This window comes from Perissodus microlepis, chromosome 6 (assembly GCF_051167445.1).
Source record: "Perissodus microlepis isolate ML-2025 ecotype Zambia chromosome 6, ASM5116744v1, whole genome shotgun sequence".
NCBI classification, from domain to species: Eukaryota; Metazoa; Chordata; class Actinopteri; order Cichliformes; family Cichlidae; genus Perissodus; species Perissodus microlepis.
The window spans coordinates 26,941,075-26,968,686 of NC_140466.1; the positions used below are offsets into that span (position 1 = coordinate 26,941,075).

A 27,612-nucleotide genomic window follows, 5' to 3' on the forward strand; every position below is an offset into this window, starting at 1 on the left:
GTAATGAGATGGCTCATGAACCAGGGCATGCTTGTGTGTTTGGAACGGGGTTGACCCACTTATTTTCAACATCATTAACAAACAATAGCATAATTGCTACTCTTTGTATAGAAAGCCGGCACTCTCTCAAACTACAGATGAGCGTGGACGCCAGGGGCAATCAGTATGTATGATCTAACAGAATACAAACAGAGAGAGGGATTACTGCCTGCAGTGTCTGTGTTATACTATTTTATATTAAGTCACTGAGTTACAATCGTGTGTAAGTATTTACAGATTTTACAAAAAATAAGACGCATTATGGGAAATCTACATTTTGGATACATTAAACACTTTAAATCCACTGCACTTGAGCATTCACGGAAAAAGTAGTGATTTTTCTGAAAGAGATCCTGGTAATATGAATGATTCTTCAAAAATAATCATGAATGGCTTCCCGAGATAAAACCAGCGAGCGACCGCAAAGGCATGAATGAACTCGCTCGATAACTAGGACGCTTCCTTAGCCGTGGAGTTGCTCTTTCACTGCTCGACCACGGAGAGACAGCATTTCTCCCTCGAAATAAAAGCGCCCCTCTGCGAACTGTTTGGTCACATGCTGCGATGGTTTGAAGTGGCGGCTTCATGTCACACATGCGTACCGACAAAGTGAATGGCACACGGGCGCAGAAGTGACACCGAGGCGACCAAAGAGAGGGGGAGGCTGCCAGAGCTGATCCGCGGTAGTTGGGCAGAGCTCACTTTGGCGGAGAGGAGAAAGAAGAAGAGCAAGAAGAAGGAGCAGCAGCGGCGCGTGGAGGGGATGAAGATGAACCCCGCGGGAGGTTATAGGATCCCACCACCACCAGCAGCAGCAGCAACGACTCCGAGACCCGGGCTCTAGGAGTGCAGGGTGAATTTGGCTCAGTTGAGAAAGTTCTGCGACTGTAGCTGTACAATGGTTATCAATGGGTCTCACCTGAACAGCTCCTTACCAGACCCCGCTGACACCGTCCTGAACCGCCCGCCGTGGGTTGCCACAACTTTGGGGTGTTTCCTCATCTTCACTACGGTCGTTGACATCCTGGGCAACCTCCTGGTCATCTTCTCCGTTTATCGGAACAAAAAGCTCAGGAACGCAGGTGAGCCCGGGCAAAGTATGCGCGCGAGGCGCCAGAGCGGCGCGAGCCTGATTACTCAGCTAGGTTTGGGGAGAAAATAAAATAAAGCGAAACAAAAACTCTGGTTGACTCTAATTTGCAAAGTGACAACGATAACAGTTTTAGCTGAAAATACGTGCTTATTAATTACAGCTCGTTTCCAAGTGTGTTATTGTTTTGTTTATAGCCACGAAATTATTTTAAGTGACAGAAACGTGTCGTTTTGTTTTGCGATTTTAACGGTTGTCGTTTTCTTTTTTGGTTTTGTTTGTTTTACCAGCGAGCTGATAATTAGAAATCCGAGCAAGCATAAAGATGCTTGCGCTCGCGACAAGCTTGTCGCACAGTAGGCTAAAGACACAATCCATGTTTTTCTTCTTTACCCCCACTTGTATTACTAACATCAGTATTTTTGCTTTGATATTTATTCATTACAGAGGCCAGTTGTACCAAATAGTCACACACATCAACTCGCCATAGCCTACTTTTGGAGCTGATATGATTTATGATTTATGATTTACTGTCAAGTACGCGTCAGCTAAGCAGCCTCTGAGGAGAGCGAAGCGGAGAGAAACATTATAGCGATTATTGACAGTGTGAAGCGACGGGGAATGCCCATCACTTGTCCCAGAACTGCTCGCACTAATGCTTCCCAGGCTTCTCCTTTATCGCCGTTATTCCAGCCATATTTAACTCAATTTAATAAACGATACTATCAACCAAAATGTTATCATATTACCAGCCCGATGATGGAACTTTTGTCATATATGCGTGGGCTTTTTATATACACGATCGACCAGTAATACAATTATGATTTCGGCTGAGGATTAAATTGTGCGCCCCCGAGTTTGAAGGAGATTGACACAGCGGTGTTTGCCTTGCTCAGCGGAGGTGGTAAAACGCTCATAATTTAATAGTCGGAGGACAGAGCGCTGCTGAGAAAACCCAAGAGGCTCCTGTCATGCTCAGGTCTGCTCGCATTAGCTGGCAGCTACGCGTACCAAGGTTGTCATCATTTGGAGGCTGTAGTTGGGTGATTTGCTAAACACACCCCTGACATTACAATTCCGCGTACTGCAGAAATGTTAGGGTCAGAATAGATTTCCATCATGTGGATCGAGACCCCCGGGAAGACCCTATGGGATGTACAAGGATATACAGGCTCTCCTTACTTTGAGAAAGCGCGCAGAACCCTCTGCTACAGCTGGATTAGAGCTGCTCACAACACAGTCGTGCTGAGGTGGATTTAGTCTCTCAGGCTGAAAATACATCTGTGCGATTTTGTAAGCCTCTCTGCTGCATGATATGTGGGACAAAGTGCGAGACAAGAGAGGAGATGAATTTAGGAAACAGCATCTTTTGAAGTTGCTCCATTAATTACAGCTAATTGGATGTAAGGAGGTCATAATGAACTTGCAGGAATTCGACCAAGCATGCGGCTGATTTATGTCGCTTCAAAGCTTTAATGTTGCACACCAGCTTGAATGATACATATGTTTCAGCTATGTTTTCCGTTTTCCATCCGTCATCCCTCCTCTAAGAAAAGTCTGACACGTGAATCTCCAGAGGAAGTTAGAGGAAGGATCATCAGCTTAATTGCGCTTCGTAAATCCTTCCCATGAATGCAAACAAGGCCTCTGGAAGCTAGTGACGTGGTTCCCCAAAGTTCATGCCTCCGAAGCCCCTTTGCTACTTTTCCATTCAACTTTCAAAGACGTGCATGACTAACTTAAGCTGCTTTCAATTTTATGTTCAAAGCCCATTGGCAAATTGTGTGCAAATTGGCAGACATATTGATTCAGACAAAAGCTTTTGCAGTCATACTTTAATCAGCATTTTTATCTGTGGGAATTTGAATCAGAAATGATTGTTTGACCACATATTCTACTGACCATCTCCTCTTAGGAAAGTGCTTTAATATCCATCTCTCTCTCTCTCTCTCTCTCTCTCTCTCTCTCTCTAGATAGATAGATAGATAGATAGATAGATAGATAGATAGATAGATAGATAAGTGGGAATTATTGTTTTCTATGGCACAAACTAAATGTTGTTAGAAACTGCACAGCAGTTCGGCATCAGGGGGATAAATTAAATAACAAGTAATGAAATATACTCAGTGGAGAACCTGGCAGGCAATGCTGTCACATATTGCAGGCAGCAGCAGGACTGCTGCCTCTGCATGGCCAAACCCTCCGTCAGCGCATGAAATGGCCAGAGCGTGAGAGAACGTGAAGCCAACAACACATGGTGAGCGCTTTGAGCTGCGTGGCTGGATGCAGAATCAATGCTGTGAGCTCTACTCACTGCCAATAAATCATCTTAACTGTACCTGTTTTCCAGTAGATGAAGGAAATTCTGAACAGGAAAATAAATAATGGCAACAAGGAAGTGTCTCAAATGACATTTTTGGCAGATTCTCACAAAAGTGGAACATTAGCTCATGGAATGTAATCTGTGATGGTTTCTATGTTGCTTTTTCTTTATAAGAACCAAAACAAAAACTTGACGTTGTGCCATGCAGTTCCTTTCCTTCCTAAATAATGTGGCACAAGACTCAGGGCTTCTCCTCAGTTTTTGAAGACGAGCCATGTACATTTTCTATTTTTTACAAAAGACAATGAGCTGGTTTGGCATTCTGTGAAAACGGGTTCATACCCAAAGTTTTAAGCATAATGGAACAGTGGAAATAGAGCAGACCTCGTTGCCTCAGAACGGCATCATGTGTTTTTAGTAAGCAGCTTCTTGAGTTTGTGAATGGAAATAAAAGATAAGTGTAGGGTTAGTTCTCAAAGGTGTCATTTATGTCCCAGTGTTTTCATACTGATCTCAAGACATAACAACAAGTTCAGCAAAACAGGCAAGTTAAGACAGTGATTTACTACTGTACCATTCACAGTCTGAAGTGAGAAGTGTACAGATATCTTGGTGTGCTGGGATGTGCTGCTGCATAATAAACCAAAGAGCTCCACATTGGAGCAGGGCTGTCTGTGTTGGAGTGTGACGTAGTGTTTATCCTTTTTCAGCGTTGCGTGACTTGGCCGCGTGCCCGCAGAATGTTATTTCTGATCGTTTATTACCCCTCGAGTATCTGTTACAGTGTTATTGGTCTCAGTGTAATGAATATTTCCAGGAATTATGCAGAATTAGGGGTATTTGCAATTTCCTCAAATGAAAATGAATGTTTTAGGTTTCTAAATATCCGTGGGCTTTGTCGGGAGATTCTAAATTGGCTCATCACTGTGGAGCTTAATAAAGAGATCATCCCCTTCTGTAGATGGTATACAGTAGATGTTGATTTCGCAGCTTCCTGTTTTGCTTTCATCAGAGCTAAAGCCATTTGAAACACTTGTTTTATGAGAAGGTGAAGTCTTTTATGCCTAGCTTTACTGGGGCTGCACAAATCTCTGTACGATTACACTGAGGAATAACAACTGTCTTCTGTTTAACTTGATATTTAAGAAGAAAGTTAATGAAATCATTTGCACATTCCTTTTGTATAATTGGAAAAAAACAACAACCTGCGAATCTAAAACACGGATCTAGCTGATGTGAAGTTACCCCCCTGATTTTTAAAGTCTTGATCTGTGGATTCATTTTTTAAAGTCTCACAAACAGGGGCTGGCCCAAAGCATGTTAACTTTTCAATCACATTCGGATTCCAGCCGATTTATCTCTAGGGTTGGTGACAAAGTAACAAAGAGACGCAAGAAACACCCTTCAACAATGAGTGATGACAGGGGGCATTCTGCAACACACGTGTTCAGAATGCCACAAGTAAAACAACCAGCTGATCCATACAGCGTGTAAACAAGTAAGCAAATAAGTACACACAGTTATCTGTTCATATTTTGCATTTCGGAAAGAAAAAACCTATCAGCTGACATGTCAGGATAATGTTTATTGGGCCATAGTTACAAAAATGAATATTAGGACTGGGTAACGTAGCATCAAATTTATATCACAATATTTCAAGAAGATTTGCAACAATAATATTTGTGACATTACTTAAAAAAATACTTAATGTTTTATGGATGCCTGCAGGTGACAACATTTATAAATGTAACTAAATGAAGGGTAATTTCAATCCTTTTTCAGTAAGCTCCTGTCAGTGATAACACACTTCCTAATTCAAAGAGTGAATCTACTAAAGTAAAGTACCAGCAGCAGCATTATAGTGCAACAGTAGTGGTACAGCAGTATATCCAGTGATACAGCGTAAGTCAAGTCATGTAAGCTCAGAAGAAGCCAAGAAGTATTATTTCGCCTGGAAAATTTAAGCAATAGTAAAACATAACTGTTTAACAATTTGATTTAGCAATAATGTTAAATGAAAGTAACCTAACTCCCTAACTTTTTTGGAAGTCTTTACATTATTGTCACATATTAAAAACGAAAAATGTTTTTAATCTTTGTTCACTGACTAATGAGTTGCATTGATGACATTAAATGTTGGATGTCTAGAATTTATTTTCACAACTGAACAAAAGCAAGACGGACACATTGTTGGTCCAAAAAGTCCAAAAAGTTGTTTCATATTTAATATCTCTTTTTCTGATACACAGTAAGGATGTCAGATAACCTGGCATCATTTTCGACAGTATCTCTTGTAAAAACTACGTAAACAATCTATAAAAAGTTTGAAAATTCTTATCTCAAACTGAAAAATTGGTCTATGCCTTCAAGGGTGATTAGACTACTGCAACACTGTATTAGTTGGATTGTCCACCTGATCAGTGGGACAACTTCGGCTTTGAAGATATTCCACTTGAACATACTTTCTTAGTACTGAAGTCAGTTTGGCTCACACTGGCTCCCCCCCAGCACATCTCTGACTTGCTCTGTGTCTATAATCCGACTAGACTTCTCAGGTCATCAGGTGCAGCTCTTTTAACAGTTCTCAGAATTAAATCTAAGTGTGCTGAGGGGGCTTTCACTCACTATGGTCCTGTTCCTTGGAACAAACTGCCTGCTGACTTAAGGTTAGTTACATCTGTGCATACATTTATAAACAGGCTCAAAAGGTTTCTGTTCACACAGGTGTACACTCAACAGCTGATTATGTATGTGTGTGTGTTAACTTATATTTTAATTCTTTGTAAAGTTTTAATTTCCTATCTTAATATTTTCTTTCCATAAAGTTCAGACATCCTCAGCATGACTCATCTTCTCATTTCATGCTGTGCTTTGGAACCATCTGCACCACCTCCTGCTTGAATGGCTGTGGTTATTATTTACTGTACATTCTGTAGCTACACATTCTCTGCATGACCAAACACAGCCAGGCTAAAAAAAAACCCTGATGTGTAAAAATCTAGATGTTGAGTTAAAAAAAACTGAAAAGACTTGCCTGCAAAGAGTCCAGGCATTGTACAGCCACACTGCATAATGCATCCACTCCCAGCAGCAGTAGACTATCGATATCGGTTGCTTGTATCATGTGTTCCCACCTCTGATGACAAGGCTGCCTCTTTGCAAACCCTGCTCAGCCCCCTTTTGGCTTACACAGTTTCAGTTTCACCCACAGTCACTGAGGGACAGGATCTAGGAAAACGTTCAACTGTGGCTAGGAAGTTAAGCCGTTCATATGCTGCTGGGTCCACACATTGTTTTGCTTCCTACTAACTCATCATCTAATGTTTTATCATAGAAACTGTAGGTTCAAATAGGAAACATTTTCAAGCAAAGTACCTTGAACTCCTTGTTTCAGTAGTAAAAGTTTTTAGTTCACATTACTTCTAATGAAAAGACTAAAGATTATCTCACCAGAAAGTTGGTTTATGTGGTGTCACATGAAAGCTTTTAATGTGAAGTAGTTGCCTTAGGATATTGTGCTTGTAATAGCATTAGTGTAACGTATTACTGCTCTGTAAGAACACTAAACAGGGTGGCTGATCATCAAGATAAAATTAAAAAGCATTGCTGCTGGATAGATGGAAAAACAAACTAAACCACACAAGCAGTAAACCACCACATCGCTCCTTGTTTAGTGACTACTTACCTACAGGGTAGTGATTACTTACCTGAACAGTAAGGTAAACACAATTACTGAACATTCAGTATGCTTACCATTAAAAGTGTCTGATTTTTGTGAAAATGTACTTTAAATCCCAAACATGTATGGAGGGAATCTCTGAAGTTTCACTTTAATCTGTCAGAGATTTCATGGTCTTTGAAGAGCAAAGCAGAGGTCAAGTGGGCTTCTTAGTTTTAGTTATTAAAAGAGCCATAATAACTTGAAAGATCAGAGACTACGTGTGCTCCCAAGTCCTCGACATAAGAGGTATTTTATATCTTTTGCCAAGATGCAATCAGATTATATCCTATAAAAATAAACATGTTAGTCATTCACATCCTCCATGCTGCTCATATTAAATTAAATAGTTGTCGTGAATTTAATACCTTCTCGCATATTCATCCCACAGATCGTTATCATTTGAAGAAAACCATGAACTAATGCAAATACTGCCTGTTTAGTTAAGGCCCATATTTGGCTGATAATTGGCCGATGGTGTAGAAGCCAGAGCTGCTTGCTGGGTTTGTTAGTTTCTGTGGTGATGGCTGTGATAAGCATCAGCACGGCACGCTACGGCGGAAAGTTTCAGCAGGTAAAAAACGCAGATAAACCAGAGACACGTAACAGAGGGCAGGCTGCGACTTTGCAGTTAATTTATAGTTTTCCCAAGCTGAATAAGTGAACATTGAGTGGGAGAGGATAAAGATCTGCTCCTTTTACTCACCAGGCACTTAACTCGCAGGTATAGATTAGTTAATGTCCCTCCTGTCGGCCAAGACACGGAAATAAAGGAGCGCCTGCCAGCGCGCCCTGGGGCTGCTTTGCATTTGATAACTTCAGATCTGACTGCTCCTTTTAATCCTCCCGCGTGTCCTGAAACATGTAAAATACTTTATATGTTTTTCACTAATTAAGCAGATCTACTTTGTACAGATTTCCCACCAGAGAGCTTTTGCGCCTCTCATAAGGATTTAAACTCAAACATTAGATCACACGCAGATCTAATTAGGCAGCAGATATGGGCATGGGCTCTGGTTCCGGTGCTGGGATTGTGGGGATGATGCTATCATTGTTTGTGTTGCCAACCTTGTCTGGCTTGTTTGCCGCAGCTTTTTGTTGTTAGTGAGTGAGAGAGGAGTTCAACAGTGCATGATGGTAGAGTTAATGAGGAGGAGTAAGGGCTGGTGTGAGGCTTTTGCACAAACTGGACGTGCGGTGAAAGAGAAGGCGGTAGATGTTAGTTTGCTGCTGGTGTGGGTTGGTTAATGCTCTCGTAACATTATTAGCAACAATCATGGGAAAGTTGCTCTGTGACTCCCTTTTTTTTGTTTCAGTGTGACTGGATTATTTCAGTCTTAGTAGGTGCCACATTGTCCTGCTGGGCTTAAGCCTCCTTCCAGGCTCTGAGAAAGACAACTTGACCCAGCAAGCACTCATATGACTTAGCCTGCTTTTTACGGGGGCCAGCATCTGCACGATTTAATCATTTTCTAATATGTCCTGTATTGCCTGACTGCACAAGCCCTGCCAGGAGAAATCCATTCTGAACATACAAGAAATGCATTTGCTGCGTGATCAGGACGTTAGCTTTTGTCCCCCCGCCCCCTTATTTTTCTTTAAGAAAGCTGTGGGGTTTTTTTCTCTCTTTACTGGTTTACATTCTGCACAGCATTTCACATTCTCCTCACCAGGTTTTTGTGCCTGAGTCTCATCTGAGTCTCCCATCACTGTCTTTGTACTCCACCGCCACCACCACCTCCTCCTCCTCCTCCCATGCGTACTCACCCTCAAACACGCACAGTACACTCATTTTTTTTTCTTTTCACTTAAATTTCACCTTCCAGGCTTCATATTCCATGACACCCTGTCTGTTTGCATCACTTTGATCCAACACCCCCACCGTTCTCTAAGGACGCTATGTTGTCAGACCCCGTACCTGTAGAGGAATTCTGCCAATAGCACTTTGCATCAAGCCAGTCAGGCAACAAGACGGTTATCACACAAACCCTGCAGATACCAGATTATGTAACGGCCAATGTTGTTATTGACGCGGTCGAATTTAACAAAAAATGGGCGTCCGGTGTGTGATCTCCTCTGTCGCACTCTGTATGCATATACTCACAGGGGAAAGCACGTTTTAGCTTCAAAAGCAACAAATAATGAGTCTATAAATACATATAGAAGAGAGCTTATTCTCAGCCATCCACTCTACCCACCATTCACTGTTCCAGCTCTCCCTCTCTCCCTCTTTCCATGCTTCCCTGTGCTATTTTTAATCATTTACAATATTGTACAGTGAAAAACGTCTCTCTGCTTGATAGAAGCCCAGCATGACACACATGGGAAGCTCGGGGCAGTGAGAAAGAAGTAAAATCTAATGCTCATCCAACGGGAACTCTGCATAACACATGCCATACTGTAGAGTGCCTACAGTAGAGCCTTAACTGTTTGATTACACACACACATTTCAGGTCCAGCAGGTTAGAAATGCAAGCTGGTATCAGGAAGGGTGCCAGTTTGAATCCCAGCTGAGAGAATCAGCAGAGGCGGAACAGGGAAGTGAGAGGCGCTCTTATCTGTGCTCAAGGTGCCCTTGAATGAAGCACTTAGTCGAACGTTACTAGTCAGTGGACAACAGTGGAGGACTGTGGTTGAACTCAGCAGCTTCCAGCTGTGAATGCGTCAGACTGTATGACCATTAAAATAGAAAAAAAAGAAATCTGCAAGCTCAGCTTTTCTCGCATAAAATGTTAAAAAAAAAGGACAAATGCAGAAACTGACCCCATTATCAGCGCCACTCTCTCGTCTCTCTCCCTTTTATCATTAAGGGCGCAGTTTACCCACTGGAGTAACAAGCAAAACAGCTCAATCAAAAAGCCTCATCAGTCTCTGTGAGCCAACAGAGTGATTCACTTGAATGACATGTTATGATGATTATTATGGCAGACACATGAATGCCATTTGATGCAGCCCTGTGAACACTGTCCCATTCAGATGTAGCAGAACAGTGTCTTGGTTCAGCAGCCTGGTTTATCACTCAGATGATAGCATCTTCTTGCATGCACACTGCAGATAAAGAGTTCAACAGTGCACACACACACACACACACACACACACACACACACACACACACACACACACACACACACACACACACACATATAATTTTAGTAACAACAGAACAAAGAAGTGACAGAGTTAGTTCTAAAAATAATCCTGAGGTTAGCGGGTAGATGCTGTCAGATTAAATTAGTAACACCGTTCAAACAAAGCCTCGTCTAAAATAGAAAAAAAAAAACCCCAGGTTTGATATTTTCACTTAATTTTAAAGTAGAAGTTCCACCATTTACAGAGCATGTAGAAACTGGCGGAAAGTGTGTGCTACTTGGAAGACAGTTCCAGAAGATTTTCTTGTAAGCCACACAGAAACAGAGTCGCTTTTATGACCGCTGGAATCTGTGTTTTCTAAGACATTCATGAAGACGGCCGTTTGTTCTTTTTTATTCTGAAGCAGAGGAGATTCATCCTGACTGTTCCCAGAAGCACTCTGAGAACATTTGCTTTTGCCTGACAGACACAAACATAGTGGCAGTATTAATGTTTCCAAGAAAGGGACTCTTTCGCAATCCTAAAAAAACAAAACAAAGAATGAGATGTGACTGATATAGATGTAGGTCACTATAAAGTCCCTTGAAGCTCACAGCCCATCAGATACTGGATGCTACGAACTTACAGGAATCTCATAAATGAAGTTATTAAAGCTGTAGCAATGCACCAGTGTATCGATGGCCCTGCTCATGTGTCATATTCGTTTTTGACAACATAAATATTTAGAGATACCGGCATAAAGAGCTTAATGATTTTAATCACTGCGCTTTTCAACATCAGTATTGGTATTTAGACTGAGAAACCATCATTTTTGACTCCCTGCTGATCATTATCTTAATAATGGGTCAAATGACTGTGTGTAAAAAGTGAAAAAATAGCCACAGAGATTCATAACCCAAATCAGCAGATCACCCCAGCTGTACTGAGCAGCTGAAACCACTTTGTTCTGTTTTAAACCAGTTTGTTTGGTTTAGTTCACTCTTGTTTTTGGTTTTTTTTTGCACATTAACATACATAGAGCTAGAAGACTTTGAAAAGTTCTTTCGCATTTGGATTTCTTTGCTGCAGTTTGTCATGACCTGTCAGCCATCATGTAGCGCATGGTCAAACAGCTCCATAGGTTTTTGCACAGTGACATAATCTTTATACTTTTGCTTCTGTACACCACCACAGTGGATTTGAAATCAAACAGTCAAGATGTGATTGGGTTTCTGACTTTCAGTTTTAAATGAAGTGGTTTAACAAAAGTTGTGCATCAACTCTTCAGCAATTACAGCCATTTTATACATCGTTGCCCATTTTCAGAGGCTCAGGAGGAATTAGGCAACTGAATGACAAGCCGTTTAATTGCAGAGTGAGTCCTGTTACCTTGTTATTTCATGACAAATGAAGCTTATAAAAGACTGGGAGTTGATTCTGAGTGTTGAAGCTTGTCACTGGAACTCTCAATATAAGGTCCGGAAAACACGAAGGAAGGAAAAATTGAAGGAGGCCATCATTTGGCTGAAAAACCAACATTAACCTACCAGAGACACAGCAAAAATAATTAGGAATGGCCAAACAACAATCTGGTCCAGTCTTTAAAAAATAAATACACTGACCAGGTCAGCAACACCAAAACGCATGAAAGACCATAGAAGTGGTCTCTGCTCAGATTCAGCCAAATGCTGCAAAACCGATCAGACAGTGCAAAACGATAATGACCCAAAGCAAACTGCAAAAGCAACCCAAGAGTTTTTTAAGGCAAAGAAAAGAGATATTCTGCAATGAGGAAGTCAGTCACCTGACTCAACAGATCATGCTTTTCAGTTACTGAACAATAAACTGAAGGCAGAAAGACTCAAAAACAAGCAGCGGCTGAAATTGACTGCAAGTAACGGCCTTGCAAAAATATCTCAAGGCAGGAAACAATATTTGGTAGTTAAATATATGTCCTCTTCCAAAGTCTTATGGACCTAACTATATATGAGCATAAGCTAAGACTGTCTGTTCATATATCCATTAAGGTTACCAGAAACACATGCTCTGTTAGCTCAATGATCCACTTATTTAATACTTGAGGTTGCGTAATCATACTTTGCTATCCAAATACCACTGCTGTCATTGTCTGAGTAAGCACCCACTCAAGGGATTTAATTAATTATATTCACCAATGAATATTACTGTTTTTAGATCTCTAGCACTATAATGGACCTTTGTAATGAAACCAGAGTTGAACTTAGTTTCTCTTTTCTCTTTATATAACTGACACGAGGACTTGAATCCATCCAAGTGACACCTATACTTTGTTTTGCCTGCAGAATTACAAGTGATTTTGAAATTGCCCTGTTCCCATAATTATAGCAGTGCAGAGGTGGACGCTAATTCTCAAGAGACAGATTATGACACATTCTTTGTGGCCCGTCACGTTCACAGAGTAATTAGTTGAGCCGTCCGCTTCCCTCTAATGAGCAGGAGCTTAGTGTGTGAGATTTCTTGGTCACAGTATGCTTTCCTTTAATGACCCATAAACATGCTCTCTGTGATTATTATCTAAATTAGTGTATTTTGTCACACGTTCACACATTGCTTGGGTTCATTCCAGCGTACTTTGGGCGTTGTCCAAAAGCAATAGGGAATTACGCAGTAGGAAGTTGGATGTTCACACTGCTAGTGCACGCTGACCCAATCTAAGCCTCACTTTCTCTGGGAATATGAGAATGAACTCATATGGCCTGTTGAGGTATGAAGAAATGATCTAATACATTTTATGGAAAAACGTTGCGCAGCAATGAAATTGAGAATGCAAATAGATGTGTGCGATATAACAGCGGGTTATGTTTATTAAGGGGGCATTTGCTGGCTTTGCAGTCAACATAATATCTTATGAGTTGTAATTTCATGTAGAAGCAATTCAGTGCCAGATTAGAAAGTTTACTTTTGCTGTGGAAGCTGTTCACCAATTATGGCTGAATGAGACGGGGAAGGTAGAACGGAGACGCAAAAATGGCACGTAGCAAGTGTATTACAGATTTGATTTTCTCTGTTTGTGTGTAGGTGTTAATAACGAATGACATTCGGACAGTTATAGAGATTAACCTGTGGTCCTCCCATTATACTGTGCAGCCAGGATCACCCTGTTTATCTGGACTAAGTGCTAATGAGAGGATGGTGTTTTTGCAGCTACTATAGCCGTGCACAGCGAGAGCATGTTAATGATGAGGTCAGTAAGGTTGTGATTTGAGAATTTGCTTCCATTTAGAGCTAGTGCCAAGTTGTCTTGTTCATGAGAATCGTTTAGCATGGAGTGTTATCGGCTCCTCTGTCAAGGCCTGTGCGAAATGAGGGATTTTGGTTCACTTGTGGGGGAGACTTCAAAACAGGAGAAGCATAAACACGGTCCCAAAGATAAGTGTGTTGGAAAACAATGTCTCACTTAAGCATGCAGCAGGCAAAAAGCAATATCCAGTCCAAAATCCTATTTCCGGACACCCAGTGAATTGAGATTCAAAGATCACTTGTCTGTTAGGTTGTTAGTTTCTTGACTTTATACCAGCAGTCCCCAGCCCCCAGGTCACGGACCGGTCCGTGAGTCGTTTGGTACCCGGCCGTGAGAGTTGAGGCTCAGGTGTGAAATTTATGGTTTTCAGGGTTTTTATTCGTTAACTTTGTCTTTTCCTGTGTTGTATTTGTGGTTTTTTTTTTTTAATAAATATTTACGCATAACCATAGCGACCAGAGCGCATTAAGTGGCAGACAGGAGGATGTTACTCTCAATGTTGTTGGCCATTTCAGGAGGATGCTGCTAATAAAGCTACACGTTTATTATTATATTTACAAAATACCACAGTTTTTGTCTCTGTCGTATCATTTTATTTTGTTGTATTTATCTGCGACACCTTAAAGGCCGGTCCGTGAAAGTATTGCCTGACATTAAACCGGTTGAGTACCGCTGCTTTATACAGCAGCCAGTTGATTTGAGTTTTTGTTTGTTTGTTTTTTTGCCATGTGTCACTGGAAGGCAGCCTAGCAACAGACCAGACCCAAAAACCAAAGATGATAAAATTTATCTTACTATTTATCTGACTATGACTCTGTTAAGTCATAGTGGACTTGCAAGAACTAACATCTTTTTTTCACATTACTCAAGAGTAGTTTGTCTCTTGATTATTGTGAGAAATATAAGGTATATATTGGAAGGTAGAGAGCTTGTAAGACAGAGAAAACCCTAACAATTAAGACGATGCCCTATGAGTAATCACTTGTTGACAGTGGGAAGGAAAAACTCTCTTTTAAGAAAGCTCCAGGCTCAGGGAGTGGCAGTCATCTCTTGAGACTGGACTAAAGAAACACTGTGGAACTATAGTCTTGTATCACTGTAGCTGGCATAACAGATTCATTCTTTTTAATTGATTGTAGATTAGTCTTATGCACCACACGTGTACTTTGCAGTATTTTCCTTAACTATTCAGCACTGAGACAGAGAGCAGAGGAAGAGATACTCTCACACTGAGCTGAAATTAAGAGTTCACAAACTTATAGTAAACAACAAAATTTGCAATCCTTTGTATTTGTTAAGCAACTTTATTTTGTTGTCTTTATATGGCAGCAAATCACAATATGAGTCATCACTTTGTTCCAGTTACTGGAGACCGACAAATAATTCATACAGTGATACCACACAGAAGGGAAGCAGAGGTAGATTCTTGTCTTACTAACAGATTCATTATTTGAACTGTGGAACACAGAAATAAGTAATGATTCTTTTTGTTTTATAAGAAGTATATATATATATATATATTTAGACTAAACGATATAAAACATCTAATTTAATTAGAGTTTTGTTTCAGCTCAGCTCTCTCGTGTCGAATTCACCTTTGAATTTGAACGTGTGGACGACTTAACAATAGACCATGAAATTATTCCTGATTTTAGGGTCATTTAGGAAATGTTTTAAAAAAAAAAACCTGGACTACATTTGATGGAAAAGAGATTTTTGCCATGTAGATTTTGGCACATACTTTTCTTCTCTGATGGGAAAGTTACACAAACTTGAGATGCGTAGTTGGTAAACATCCGTAAAGGGAGGGTGATAATGTTGCCAGAGATGATGAGCTGCTTTTCTGCTGAGGGTGAAAAAATATTTAGAGAGTTGTCCATCAAATTGTTGTAAAAGCAGAATATGAGACTCAGTTATCCTCGTCTTTTCTTATCAGCTTTCACGTGCAGGAGTCAGTTATCCTGTGCTTAGTGTCGAACGCAGTAGCATCAGATCCTAAATGAGTAACTGATCATTCATTTATTATCTTTGTTGATTAATTCCACGTATACGTTTGCTGATGTGGTTCAAACCGTAGTCATGAAAGTTGAGGTGAACATTAGGAATTAAACATCTGTGTCTATGCATAGATTTCTCACTTGCTGAGGTCTGATCTGCATGTGTTCATTATTGAGGGGCTGAAATGTTGTGTAGTCAACACACATATTGTCACGGCTGCCGAGGCGAGCCGTGTGGTGTTGGAGGAAAGGAGGACCCAAAATGCAGGCGATGACTGATGATTCGAGTGATGTTTATTTACAGGGTGGTGTAGTGGCAAACAGGCAGTGAGGGATGACAGGGAATTAAAGAAACCTCCATCCATCCATTCGCTTCCGCTTATCCTTTTCAGGGTCGCGGGGGGCGCTGGAGCCTATCCCAGAAACCTAAACTGGAAAAACTAAATAACAAACCTGAGAACATACGAAACGGGGAGAGAGGCAGAGAGACGCAGACAAACCAGCAACAGGCAGGAGAACACACAGGGCTTAAATACACACAGCAGTAATCAGGGGATGAGAGACAGGAGGGCAACACACCTGGGAGAAGTCAGAGCTGATGGGACTGGGGAAACGTAACCTGAACACACTCACATGAGACGGGGACCTTCAGAATAAAACAGGAAACTCAGACACAGAGAACCAGACAAGACACTGAACTAAACAGACAGATTCACAAGCAGACAGTGTGACGCCATAGACAGACAGAGGGAACACGGAAGTGGGACCAGGGCAGGCACAGAACAGAAACCTAACAAATGGCAAATCATAACGGAATACATAATCAGAATAAACAAAAGCATAAAGAAACACAAAACACTGAGTCGGCAGACTCAGGACCATGACACATATATGTACTGCATACATATATATACATGCATTTTTTAAATAAATATTTTAGCCACTTAGGGATGTTACACAGTGTTTCAAGCTGATGTAAGTATGATGTTTACTCTTTTTCAGCTCTCTATAACTGTAAGCTGAATGATGCTACAACAAGGAGGCTCAAGGGAACTGCAGAATCATGTGATGACTCTTTGTGGATTTCTCTTTCCACTCAAATGCTTTTACATTACACATTATCTTAACAGTTGTTACTATGAAAAGACAGTGAATGGTGCAGCTGTTAACACTGTAAAAACCAAATAATTCAGAGTTTAATAACATTTTAAAGCTATTTTCTCTCATCATATAGACTAAATAATTATTTCCATTGAGAGATTATATTATTTATTTGCTTATTTATAGTCAAAAGCACTAGGGCCATTTTTCCAAATATTTTAAAGGAATGATGTGTTCTGGTGGTACTAATTGTCTTTTGGTTCTTCTTTCTATCACCAGCTTGTTGTGGCTGAATAATTGTGTGTGTGTGAAACACACAGACTGGATGAGAGAGGGTTTAGATGACAAGCATGGGTGAGTGATTGATGTTTGTCTCTCAGCTGCTCTGTGTGTTTAAACACAATGCTTATTTTTCTTATGTATTTACTGTTGGTTCGCAAAGCATCCTTCCACACACAGATACAGTTTCTGTGTGCATATGCTCCTGAGATTGTATACACACATAGACCCACACACAGACATTGCTAAGTATGATGGGAAAGGTTGAACAGGACAAAAGGTTGTGGGACACTTGAATATGGAAAATAATAATAACTTAAAAAAAAAAAAGACAGTGGCTTTTGATACTGGGATTAGTGAGAAGATGACCCTTTGGCTGCTCTGTATATGTCTTAACTTTTACATTAAGTAAGTATTAGTAAGGCTATTAAAAGTTATTAACTGTAGCAATAACATAGTTAATCTTTCCAAAGCCTTAAACTTCATGGTATGCAAGTCTGCAAACAAGGTCAAAAGATGGGGTTCATAAAATGCAGGAAGAATGGCATAAGGAGATTACGTTATGCAGTTTCAGGTCAATTGGGGTCAGATGGAATGATGGAAATAACTGCTGCACAAACTAATCATATATAATACAGCTCAACAGATGCTGAAGCTCTGGTCTGACCTCGATTTTCCATGGGAACAGGCATGATATATCAAAATATACAAAAGATTTTTTTTGCTGTAGGACAGTTACATAACTCATTACGCTACCATTCCATCACCTAAAGCTGTCATGCAGTCTTGTTTATTGCATATTTTTCTGATGGGAGGCATAACATAAGACAAGGAGTACGTGCTTTGGATTTTCACTTTTCACGGTTTTAACTTCTTGCCTTTTATCCAGTGCTGCGTTTATAAGGTAGTTTCAGCAATGGGTTAACAGAAAGCAGTCAGTGTAATCTTTGAATCTCTGAGGCTTTAAATGCTATGTTTTTGGTGCTGCAAACAGGGCTTGTTAGAGCTTTTTGCTGAAAAGAGCTGCTAGAAAAGCCAAAATAATGAGCTAAGAAGCTAAACTAACAAGCAGACTTGTAGTGTTTCTCAGTTTGGACTCTGGTGCCATTAGTGCACTGCCATGTACTACATCATGTTTGCTATATAAGCATAAAGCCTTAATTTTAACAGGGTATCACTGCCTGAGTTCAAACACAGTAAGCTGTATACTTGTCTGAAGTTTGACCTTGACATTTACAGCTTGTTGAGCATCTGAACAAACATCTTTTTATAACTCCCACAAGCACCAAACAAGCCAGTGTGAGCACTTTCATGCAGTCAAAATACCAAATGTAAGAGCTGAAGTTTTAACACGAGTGATCGTTTTCTGTGCGCTCACGACTGCAAATGACTTGCTTTACTGATATTGATCAGGGAAGCTGAACATGAAAGTCATCAGACACGTCAGTCCTCTTTGGTTGCATCAAGGTTGTGGAAACAGCCTTTGAAGTAATGGTTTAAACCCCCCCCCCCCCCCCCCCCACTAGATTCATGGTTTCTAATAGGCTACCAAGAGACGAGATCCTGAAATTGTTCAGCAGCAGCAGCTGTGAGAAAGGGGAGCAAACAGCACATACACGTGGAGACAAACACACACAAACGCAGCCCAGCATCAGCTGTTCAGGATGATAAGCTCTGAACTTCCACCATGTATGACACTGCCTTCACAACAACTGTAAAATGCATTTAATAGGGAGCTAAAAATAACTTCATCCCCAGGCATAAATATTCACCACAGACTCGTACTGTACTTTATTTAATCACACAGGGAAAAACGATTATAGTGGTTAGAATTAATACAATTATAATATAAAAAATATAAAGTGATTAACTGCAACTGCAGGTCATGCTTCCTACTTTGTATGCAGCTTTCCCAAATTTTACAGTGTTCATACAAATGTGTGTCCTTGGATGTAAGTATAGGTTTCTTTCCTTAATTGTTTCCTTGAAATATAAACTAAACTGAAAAATACTCCCTTTGTTTAAAACTCCTGGTTTATGTATGGCACTTGGCAGTGCACCTTTTCAGTATTTGTGATTTTGTTTACAGCTTATATTTTTATATCCCTGTGAAGCTTTAAAACAGTAACTATGCGGATTTACCTGAAGTTGTGCATGACCCCAATAACCTTGAAGCCTGATGAGTGTGCTCATTTCATAATGAGTGGCAGTAACTCCTCATTAAATACTTGCTTTCTAGGGACCTAAATGACATAAATGGGATCAATCCAATCTTCTGACAGGATCAAGCTGCTCGAAAATTGCAAATGGGAATCCAAGGCACCCTGTAATTGCTTGTGTGCATGTGTATGTGGGTGTGTGTGAATAGGTAAGAATTTTCAAAGGAGATTTTGTGCAGACTTCTGACACGTTTTTCAGTTCTTATGGTTGCACTATATAGTTTTTGGAGTATACGCTGCTTCACAAAGTGGCATGTTTGCAGACACTTATGAGACAGGAGTCGAAAGGCATAGGCAAAGGGTGAAGTCGTCTTAACTGATGTTAGCCATTTCTTAAAGCTTTTTTTCCTCCTTGTAGGGTTAAATGAACTCCACTATGTATATGAGAGCCTGTTCAGTCATAACGTCATTTCTCCAAAACTGACTATAAAATTATGTCAAGTAGCCCTCTATAAAAGGGACTGAATAGTACTAAACTCTTAAAAGGATGTTACCCCTGCCTCAAAACAAGAAATCCCAACTTATAACCACTCTAATAATAATGATTATATGTGCCATATTCCAAACTAAAAATAATAACATCCTAACTTTTCTTACAAGATGATTTTTCTAGGCTTGTACTAATGTACAAAATATGAATTGGTTAATTAAAGCTTCCCAATTGATTGTGACAGGACACTGTCATTGCTACATTAGAGGAGTGCCAGGGTTGCACTTCACAGAACCAGTAAACACAGTTAACATCCATCTTCAGCCCAGTTTCCCCACATAACAAGAAAGATGCTTGCCATGAAAGTGTTTTACTTCCTCAGAGGGAGAATATACACTTGTTTGTTTACTCATAGTAGTTTATCTCATCTGCTTAATGTTTAGTAGACAAATTAATATCACGTGGTAAGCTGTCACGTGTCTGGAAAACCTCTATTTAAGAATTCTCTTCTATAAAAAGCAATTAGCTTGCTATTAGCAAATAGCAATTAGCTTGCTATTAGCATGCTATACAAATAGCAGTTAGCTTGCTATTGTTAGGAGTTTTGCAAAAGCCTGAAGTCAGGTCAAGACCAAAGCAAGGTCTACCACACAGACAGATTGATTGTGAAGCAAAATTTGCTTAAAATTAAAATTAAAATGAAAATTTCCTTTACATTTTGTGGTAAGACTCCGGCTTCATGCCAAAATCCAAAGATTGGTGTGAATATGAGTATGAATGATTGTCTCTAGGTGTTGGCCCTGTGATAGACTGCCTATCTGTCCAGGTTCTTCCCCACTTTTCTCCTCTTACACCTAGAATAGACTCCAGCCTATTATAGACTAAGATATTAGTGTAACTGCATTAACTTTAGTGTCACACAGTAATATAACACGTCATACTAAATAAAGTAATCACACTAAAGTACCAACTTTGTTGTCACTTACAAAAGCTCGTCAATGATCTTCATGGGCGGACAGAAAAATGTGCACTGGCACTACAATCAATAGTGGAGCAGTCTTTAACTTTTGAGCAGTTAGGGTATGAACATTATTTTAATTTTAATTAAGCTAAACTGCAAACTGCACCCAGGTGTGCTGGTAACAGATCATCGACACAATGCAAACATTAGCAAAGACAACATTCTAACACAAAGCAAGCAGCAAAGGACACAGAATGATCTTAAAGCTAATCATATGCTGACCCTGGTTGAGCCCCCAGTCTAATCTTCAAAAGGCAACAAAAGCAGTGATAAGCAGTCGGCTTGTAGCCAAAATTTCTACCCCCACCTGTTTCTGCTTTTCTATGCGGTGGTTTTCAACTTTCAACTTTCCAGCTTTGTGTTTGCACTTAACACAAAGCTAAAATAAACCTTGTGTATGTGTCTATTAAGAATTTGTATTAGTTTGTGGTACTGTATCCTTGTGTTGACATTGTCAGCTAGTATTGTATTTGATAGCATACGTCAGGATGTGTTGTACAGAGAAAGATAATGCATTACTCGTTTTCAGTATTTATGTTTATTCGGAATTATGTTGGTGAATCTATGCAGAGCTTCGGATAAGTGGCCAATGCTGTTGCCAGCATTTGTACCTGTGCTGGCTGCGTGGATGGTGACACGTGGTCACATTCAATTCAATTCAATTCAATTCAATTTTATTTATATAGCGCCAAATCACAACAAAAGTCGCCTCAAGGCGCTTCATAGATACAGAGAAAAACCCAACAATCATATGACCCCCTATGAGCAAGCACTTTGGCGACAGTGGGAAGGAAAAACTCCCTTTTAACAGGAAGAAACCTCCGGCAGAACCAGGCTCAGGGAGGGGCGGCCATCTGCTGCGACCGGTTGGGGTGAGAGAAGGAAGACAGGATAAAAGACATGCTGTGGAAGAGAGACAGAGGTTAATAACAGATATGATTCAATGCAGAGAGGTCTATTAATACATAGTGAGTGAGAAAGGTGACTGGAAAGGAAAAACTCAATGCATCTTGGGAATCCCCCGGCAGCCTACGTCTATTGCAGCATAACTAAGGGAGGATTCAGGGTCACCTGGTCCAGCCCTAACTATATGCTTTAGCAAAAAGGAAAGTTTTAAGCCTAATCTTAAAAGTAGAGATAGTTTCTGTCTCCCGAATCCAAACTGGAAGCTGGTTCCACAGAAGAGGGGCCTGAAAACTGAAGGCTCTGCCTCCCATTCTACTTTTAAATACTCTAGGAACAACAAGTAGGCCTGCAGAGCGAAAGCGAAGTGCTCTAATAGGGTGATATGGTACTACAAGGTCATTAAGATAAGATGGGGCCTGATTATTTAAGACCTTGTATGTGAGGAGCAGGATTTTGAATTCAATTCTGGATTTAACAGGAAGCCAATGAAGGGAAGCCAAAACAGGAGAAATATGCTCTCTCCTTCTAGTCCCTGCCAGTACTCTTGCTGCAGCATTTTGGATTAGCTGAAGGCTTTTCAGTGAGTTTTTTGGACATCCTAATAATAATGAATTACAGTAGTCCAGCCTGGAAGTAATAAATGCATGAACTAGTTTTTCAGCGTCACTCTGAGACAGGATATTTCTAATTTTAGAGATGTTGCGCAAATGGAAGAAAGCAGTCTTACATATTTGTTTAATATGTGCGTTGAAGGACATGCCCTGGTCAAAAATGACTCCAAGGTTCCTCACAGCGTTACTGGAGGCCAAGGTAATGCCATCCAGAGTATGAATCTGGTTAGATACCATATTTCTAAGATTTTCAGGGCCGAGTACAATAACCTCAGTTTTATCTGAATTAAGAAGCAGAAAGTTAGGGGCCATCCAGGTCTTTATGTCTTTAAGACATTCCTGCAGTTTAACTAATTGGTGTGTGTTATCTGGCTTCATGGACAGATAGAGCTGGGTGTCATCTGCATAGCAGTGAAAATGTATGCTATGTCTTCTAATGATGCTGCCTAAGGGAAGCATGTATAATGTAAACAGAATTGGTCCTAGCACTGAACCCTGTGGAACTCCATAATTAACCTCAGTGTGTGAAGAGGACTCTCCATTTACATGCACAAATTGGAGTCTATTAGATAGATATGATACAAACCACTGCAGTGCAGTACCTGTAATACCTACAGCATGTTCTAATCGCTCTAATAGGATATTATGGTCGACAGTATCGAACGCTGCACTGAGGTCTAGCAGGACAAGCACAGAGATGAGTCCACTGTCAGAGGCCATAAGAAGATCATTTGTAACCTTCACTAAAGCTGTTTCTGTGCTGTGATGAGCTCTGAAACCTGACTGAAACTCTTCAAATAAACCATTCCTCTGCAGATGATCTGTTAGCTGTTTGACAACTACTCTTTCAAGGATTTTTGATATGAAAGGAAGGTTGGAGATTGGCCTATAATTAGCTAAGACTGCTGGGTCTAGAGATGGCTTTTTGAGTAAAGGTTTAACCACAGCCAGCTTGAAGGCCTGTGGTACATAGCCGACCATTAGAGATAGGTTGATCATATTTAAGATCGAAGAATTAATCAATGGCAGGACTTCTTTGAGCAGTTTTGTAGGAATGGGGTCTAAAAGACACGTTGATGGTTTGGAGGAAGTAATTATTGAAGTTAACTCAGAAAGATCAATTGGAGAAAAAGAGTCTAACTTAACATCAATGGTACTAAGAGTAGCTGTTCATATTCATAGCCACATGCTCAGAGAAGCACACACACCTGCGTATTTGCATTTTAACATCAATGCATACATTGCTTTATAGCTATTCTCTGCTTCAACATTCTCCATTCACAGTGCCCTTGAAATTAGATGTCAGGTCCCATGAGGATAACAACTGAATCAAATGTAACATACAATAAGAACGTTAGGCTTCAGTTCTTTATTTTAGCTATCAAAACAGGCTCCATCTAATAGTCTAAAGCCCTGAGGCTCTTTTCATCACCTCTTGACTCGGAAGAGTTTAGGAGGAGAGTCGAATGTTTCAGCACCCTCCATGTGACCATCTGCAGACAGTACTTCTGTTCATCTATACAGTAGCCTTCTGTCTGCAGAGCTGGATGTGTACACTCCTTACATAAGTGACAGGACTTCTGTTCTCCTTTTTTTTTTAAACAAATGTTCACTTTGAGGAAATAGAGCTTTATCTGGAAAGTGATGGATGGATTACATTCTGTTTCTGCTCCCAGTTGAGTTGCAGGTGATGAGCATATGAAAGACTACAGATTTTTTTTTTTTTTTTTTTTTTAGGAGAGATGGGCACTTAACTGGTTTTTGGATTTCGCTGTGAGTGAGTGAGTGTCTGAGAGAGATTCAGGGTCAGTTAAGCAGTGGCCACTGTTGCACTGTGTTCAAATCTTTTCCATGTGTCCTGGTTGAACTTTATGTCTGTTTCCCTCTATCTGGGTCAACCCATCAGCCCCCTGCCGTGCTCTACACTGGTTTGCCTTTCAGACAGCTACTCTATTAGAGTGAAATCACCTGTGAAATACTGAGGTATGACTGAGGGGGGGTTAAAAGGTTTTATGTGGGTGGGATAGGTGAGAACAGTTTGAAAAATCCCTTTTCCGCCAGATAATTTGTCTGCATTGTGTGTTCACAAAGTGTTCTTTGTTCATCTGAATGGAAAGAAAACAGATTCACACAGAACAGCTAGTCTTTATTTTGATGATTGTAATGCTGTGTGCATGTTGGTATATGTGTATCTATGTTAAAGGTCTGTTGTGCAAAAAGGTTTTTTTTAAACCTTGACTGTAATATTTTATTTTTCATTTTTAGAAATGGTGCTCTGTGGTGCTCGGTGGCTGCATGCATTTTTACAAAGTCAGCAAACAGCTTTATCTTCATCGGGGTAATTTCCAGCCGTAGCTCTGAATCCAAAAGGACTCCTTGCATTACCTTTCAGATGGATTGATGATGATGATTTTCCTTTTAGTGAACACTCTTCTTTTTGGATTTGTAATCATAACAGTCACCTACCTGACTGTTTGAATGGTAGATTTCATTTAGAAATTGTCCAACCAGTTTAACCAGTTCTTAGAATCTTCCAACTGAGCGCCTTAAATTGCTCAACTGGCAGTTTGCAAAGGTATGTGCATATGTGAATGTGCATCAATATCACTGTCTTCTGCAAGACTATATAATGTAAATCGATGATTGCATCCTGGGTTAAGGCTGTGCGATATGATATCCAAAAGATATCACGATATTTCAAGCAAATCTGTGATAATCATATTTAGTGTGTTATGGAAAAAACAACACTGAACATTTTGTTGTTGCAAAATTGCAGCTCACAGGTGGCATCATTTAAACAAAATGAAGGGTATGTCTCGTACTTCTTTTGCAGTCATCTAATTTCATTGATGACCAACTACCGAGTTCAAAGTGCGAGCTATTGCCACAAGGTGCCAGTAATATAGTGACATAGTACTAACACTATACTAAATACAGTGATACAGCATAAGACAAATGTAAGCTCAAAAGCAGTATTTTCCCTGGAAATTTTAAGTAAAAGTATAACATGATTGCTTTACACTTTAACCTTATTACTAATTAAACCTTGTAACTCTTTGGGACATTCACAATAGTGTCAAAAAATGAAGTATCTTGTACCTGGGTTGAGTTTTTTTTAACCAGTTACTCACAGTTCTGCTTTTCCACTGACTGCATCAGTGATTTCCGTCCACTGTTTGCTCTTCCTGTCACGTGGAACCAACTAGCGAATGCTCTAGCGATGTTCGAGTGAGTCATTCTTTCACTTTTGGAGTGTTTTCTCAAGTAGTGAAAAAAACAGGTTTCTTAAATAATTTGCAAAGTGTTGCACTTGGTGGAGGCGTGATCTCTTGTAGCCTAAGTACTTCCACATTATTTATTTAGCTCCTTTTATAGGTTTTAAGTCATCATCAGAGGCGATTTAGCACCATTGTGTGTGGTAGGAAACATAAATACATGATGTTGCTGTATCATTGATACTGAAAGACACTTTTTATCATGCAAAAAGTGTTATTGGTGTTGTTGTGGACAGTATAATATGGCACAGTTCTCGTCTGCATTTTTGTAGCCTTCTTCTTTGTAGCCTTTTGTAGAGTTTGTTCTGGACTCTTTATTTATGAAATTTTATATTCAATTTTCGTACAGTGTCAGTTTGTCTTGAATTCTCTATTGCATTAGTGTTCTTAGTTGTTATTTTATCTTTGTTTCCCGTCGTGTCCAGTTTATCTGTCTTTTCTCGGTATCCTGCCATTAGTTTCCCCGTGTTTGTTTACCTCCTTTCTCCCCAGTCATGTCCCATGTCTGTCTGGTCTGTCTGTGTTCTGTCTCCATGAGTATGTTTGTTGTCCTGTCCTGTTGTTTTCTCCCTTCCTGTTTCCATGTGCATCTCCTTGAGTTTCATCCCTTTGTTTCCCCAGACTGTCAAGTCTCCATGTCTGTTTAGCCCCAGTCCCAATGCCAAGTTCACGTGTCTGAGCCTCGGTGTGTGAGCGTGTGTGTGTGTGGGTTATTTCCTGTTTTATTTTGATAGTCTTGTGTTTTATGTGTGTAATGTACATTTCTGCTTGCCCATTCACATTAGTTATGATTTAGTTCAGCTGTGTGCCCATGTGTTTCCACTTCTCTTAATCAACCTCTTGTGTACATATTGTCTGCATCTCCCTCTGTTCGGTGTTGTATTTTTTACTTCATTGTGTGTATGACTTCTGTCTATCCAGCTAATTGTCAATCAGTAGTTGGTCAGCTAGTTCCTTCTATGCTCTGTTTTGAAGTTTGTTTTCGTTGCATTTTGTGCCAGCAACAAAGCTAAATAGTTTTGAGTTTAATTTCTGTCTATTGAGTCCTGCATTCCAGGTCCACTTCTTGCCTGTCACTCACCCCTCACTACATGACACTACCTGAATTTATAAGAAATGTAGCAATCGAGATGTCACCGAGCTTAAATTTGTATTACCGCAAGTTCAAAGAGATTTTAGTCACACTGGAAGTGTCTGAAAAATGATCTTCTGTAAGCTACTCTAACATTGCCCTACTTTGTTTTCTTTTTGGAATCGTGGGATGAAAAGTCAACCAAATGCAGATATAATGTTGTAGCTAAAGGTCTTGCTCACTAGGGAGCAGCTGGACTACTGTAAATCTTAGCAGCACCAGAAGCTACAAGAGCTGTGGCCACATGGTCCACCCAACCTACAACTCCTAGGGGGTTTTCCAAGTACAGTATCTTGTTCATAGTGACCTGATATTCATCAAGATCATAGTTGTGGAATAATAAATACTAGCACATCTGTGACTAAAGATGACAGCATGTTGGTTCACACAGATACAAGTGTTGCAAATTTAGTTCATTTTCATGCCCAGTCTGGCAAACAGGTTAATTTTTTTATATTCTGGATTTGCCACTAGTTCATGACACATGAAGACTATGTAATCAGATTGACAACATGACATTGGACAACTTGTCTTGGAGGCTTTATCTGGAAGACGTGACTGGACCTGTCAGGCTGTGTCAGGCCACCAGCTGTGGGGCCCTGGCTGACATCCAGTGTGACACCACCCGTGGTGTTTTGTCATCTCTGCTCCCTGAACAGGGAAAGTAAGTGTGGCAGACAGGTATTTTCACAACACATGAGCCTCAAAATTGTAGTGTTCGCTGTGGGAAAGAGGCCCAGCAATTTGAGATTGAGACTGCTTAGTTAGATGTTTGAGGTTTTGAGTTGATTGGGCAGTTCTCGCTAGATCTGAGATGTTGCTAAAGTGTCACTTAAGCCGCATCGCACCACTGAGACCCACCGGACATCCTAATTGTGCCACGGCAGAAAGGGAACTCATCGATCATTCCTTAAAAACTGCAAAAGACAAAAAACATTGACATGTATTATGTGTTGCTGTCGAGAGAGGAAGAAAGGTCTGCTGTTTTAAATTTTTCCTGGACAAAGGACATTGTCTACTTACTCGAGAATATCGCTGAGGAATTTCCTACCCTGTGGGAAAGCTAAGATAAACATTCTCAAATGCCGTGAGTCAGGAAATAACCTTGAATTAAAAACAGTC

At 40.2% G+C, this 27,612-nt stretch overlaps 1 protein-coding gene across 2 annotated transcripts in view; it reads left to right on the forward strand.

Annotated features, from left to right (window-relative positions):
* Positions 1 to 512: 512 nt before the first annotated feature.
* Positions 513 to 27,612, forward strand: part of mtnr1aa (melatonin receptor 1A a) — a 40,109-nt gene continuing 13,009 nt past the window's right edge. The window contains exon 1 of one of the 2 annotated variants that reach the window (XM_084931744.1): positions 513 to 1,121. In XM_084931744.1, coding sequence (XP_084787870.1) covers positions 938 to 1,121 — 184 coding nt within the window. In that variant the 5' untranslated portion in view covers positions 513 to 937. Of the gene's footprint in view, positions 1,122 to 16,840; positions 16,972 to 27,612 lie in introns of those variants that run through there. The other variant, XM_084931745.1, reaches the window with a different exon arrangement.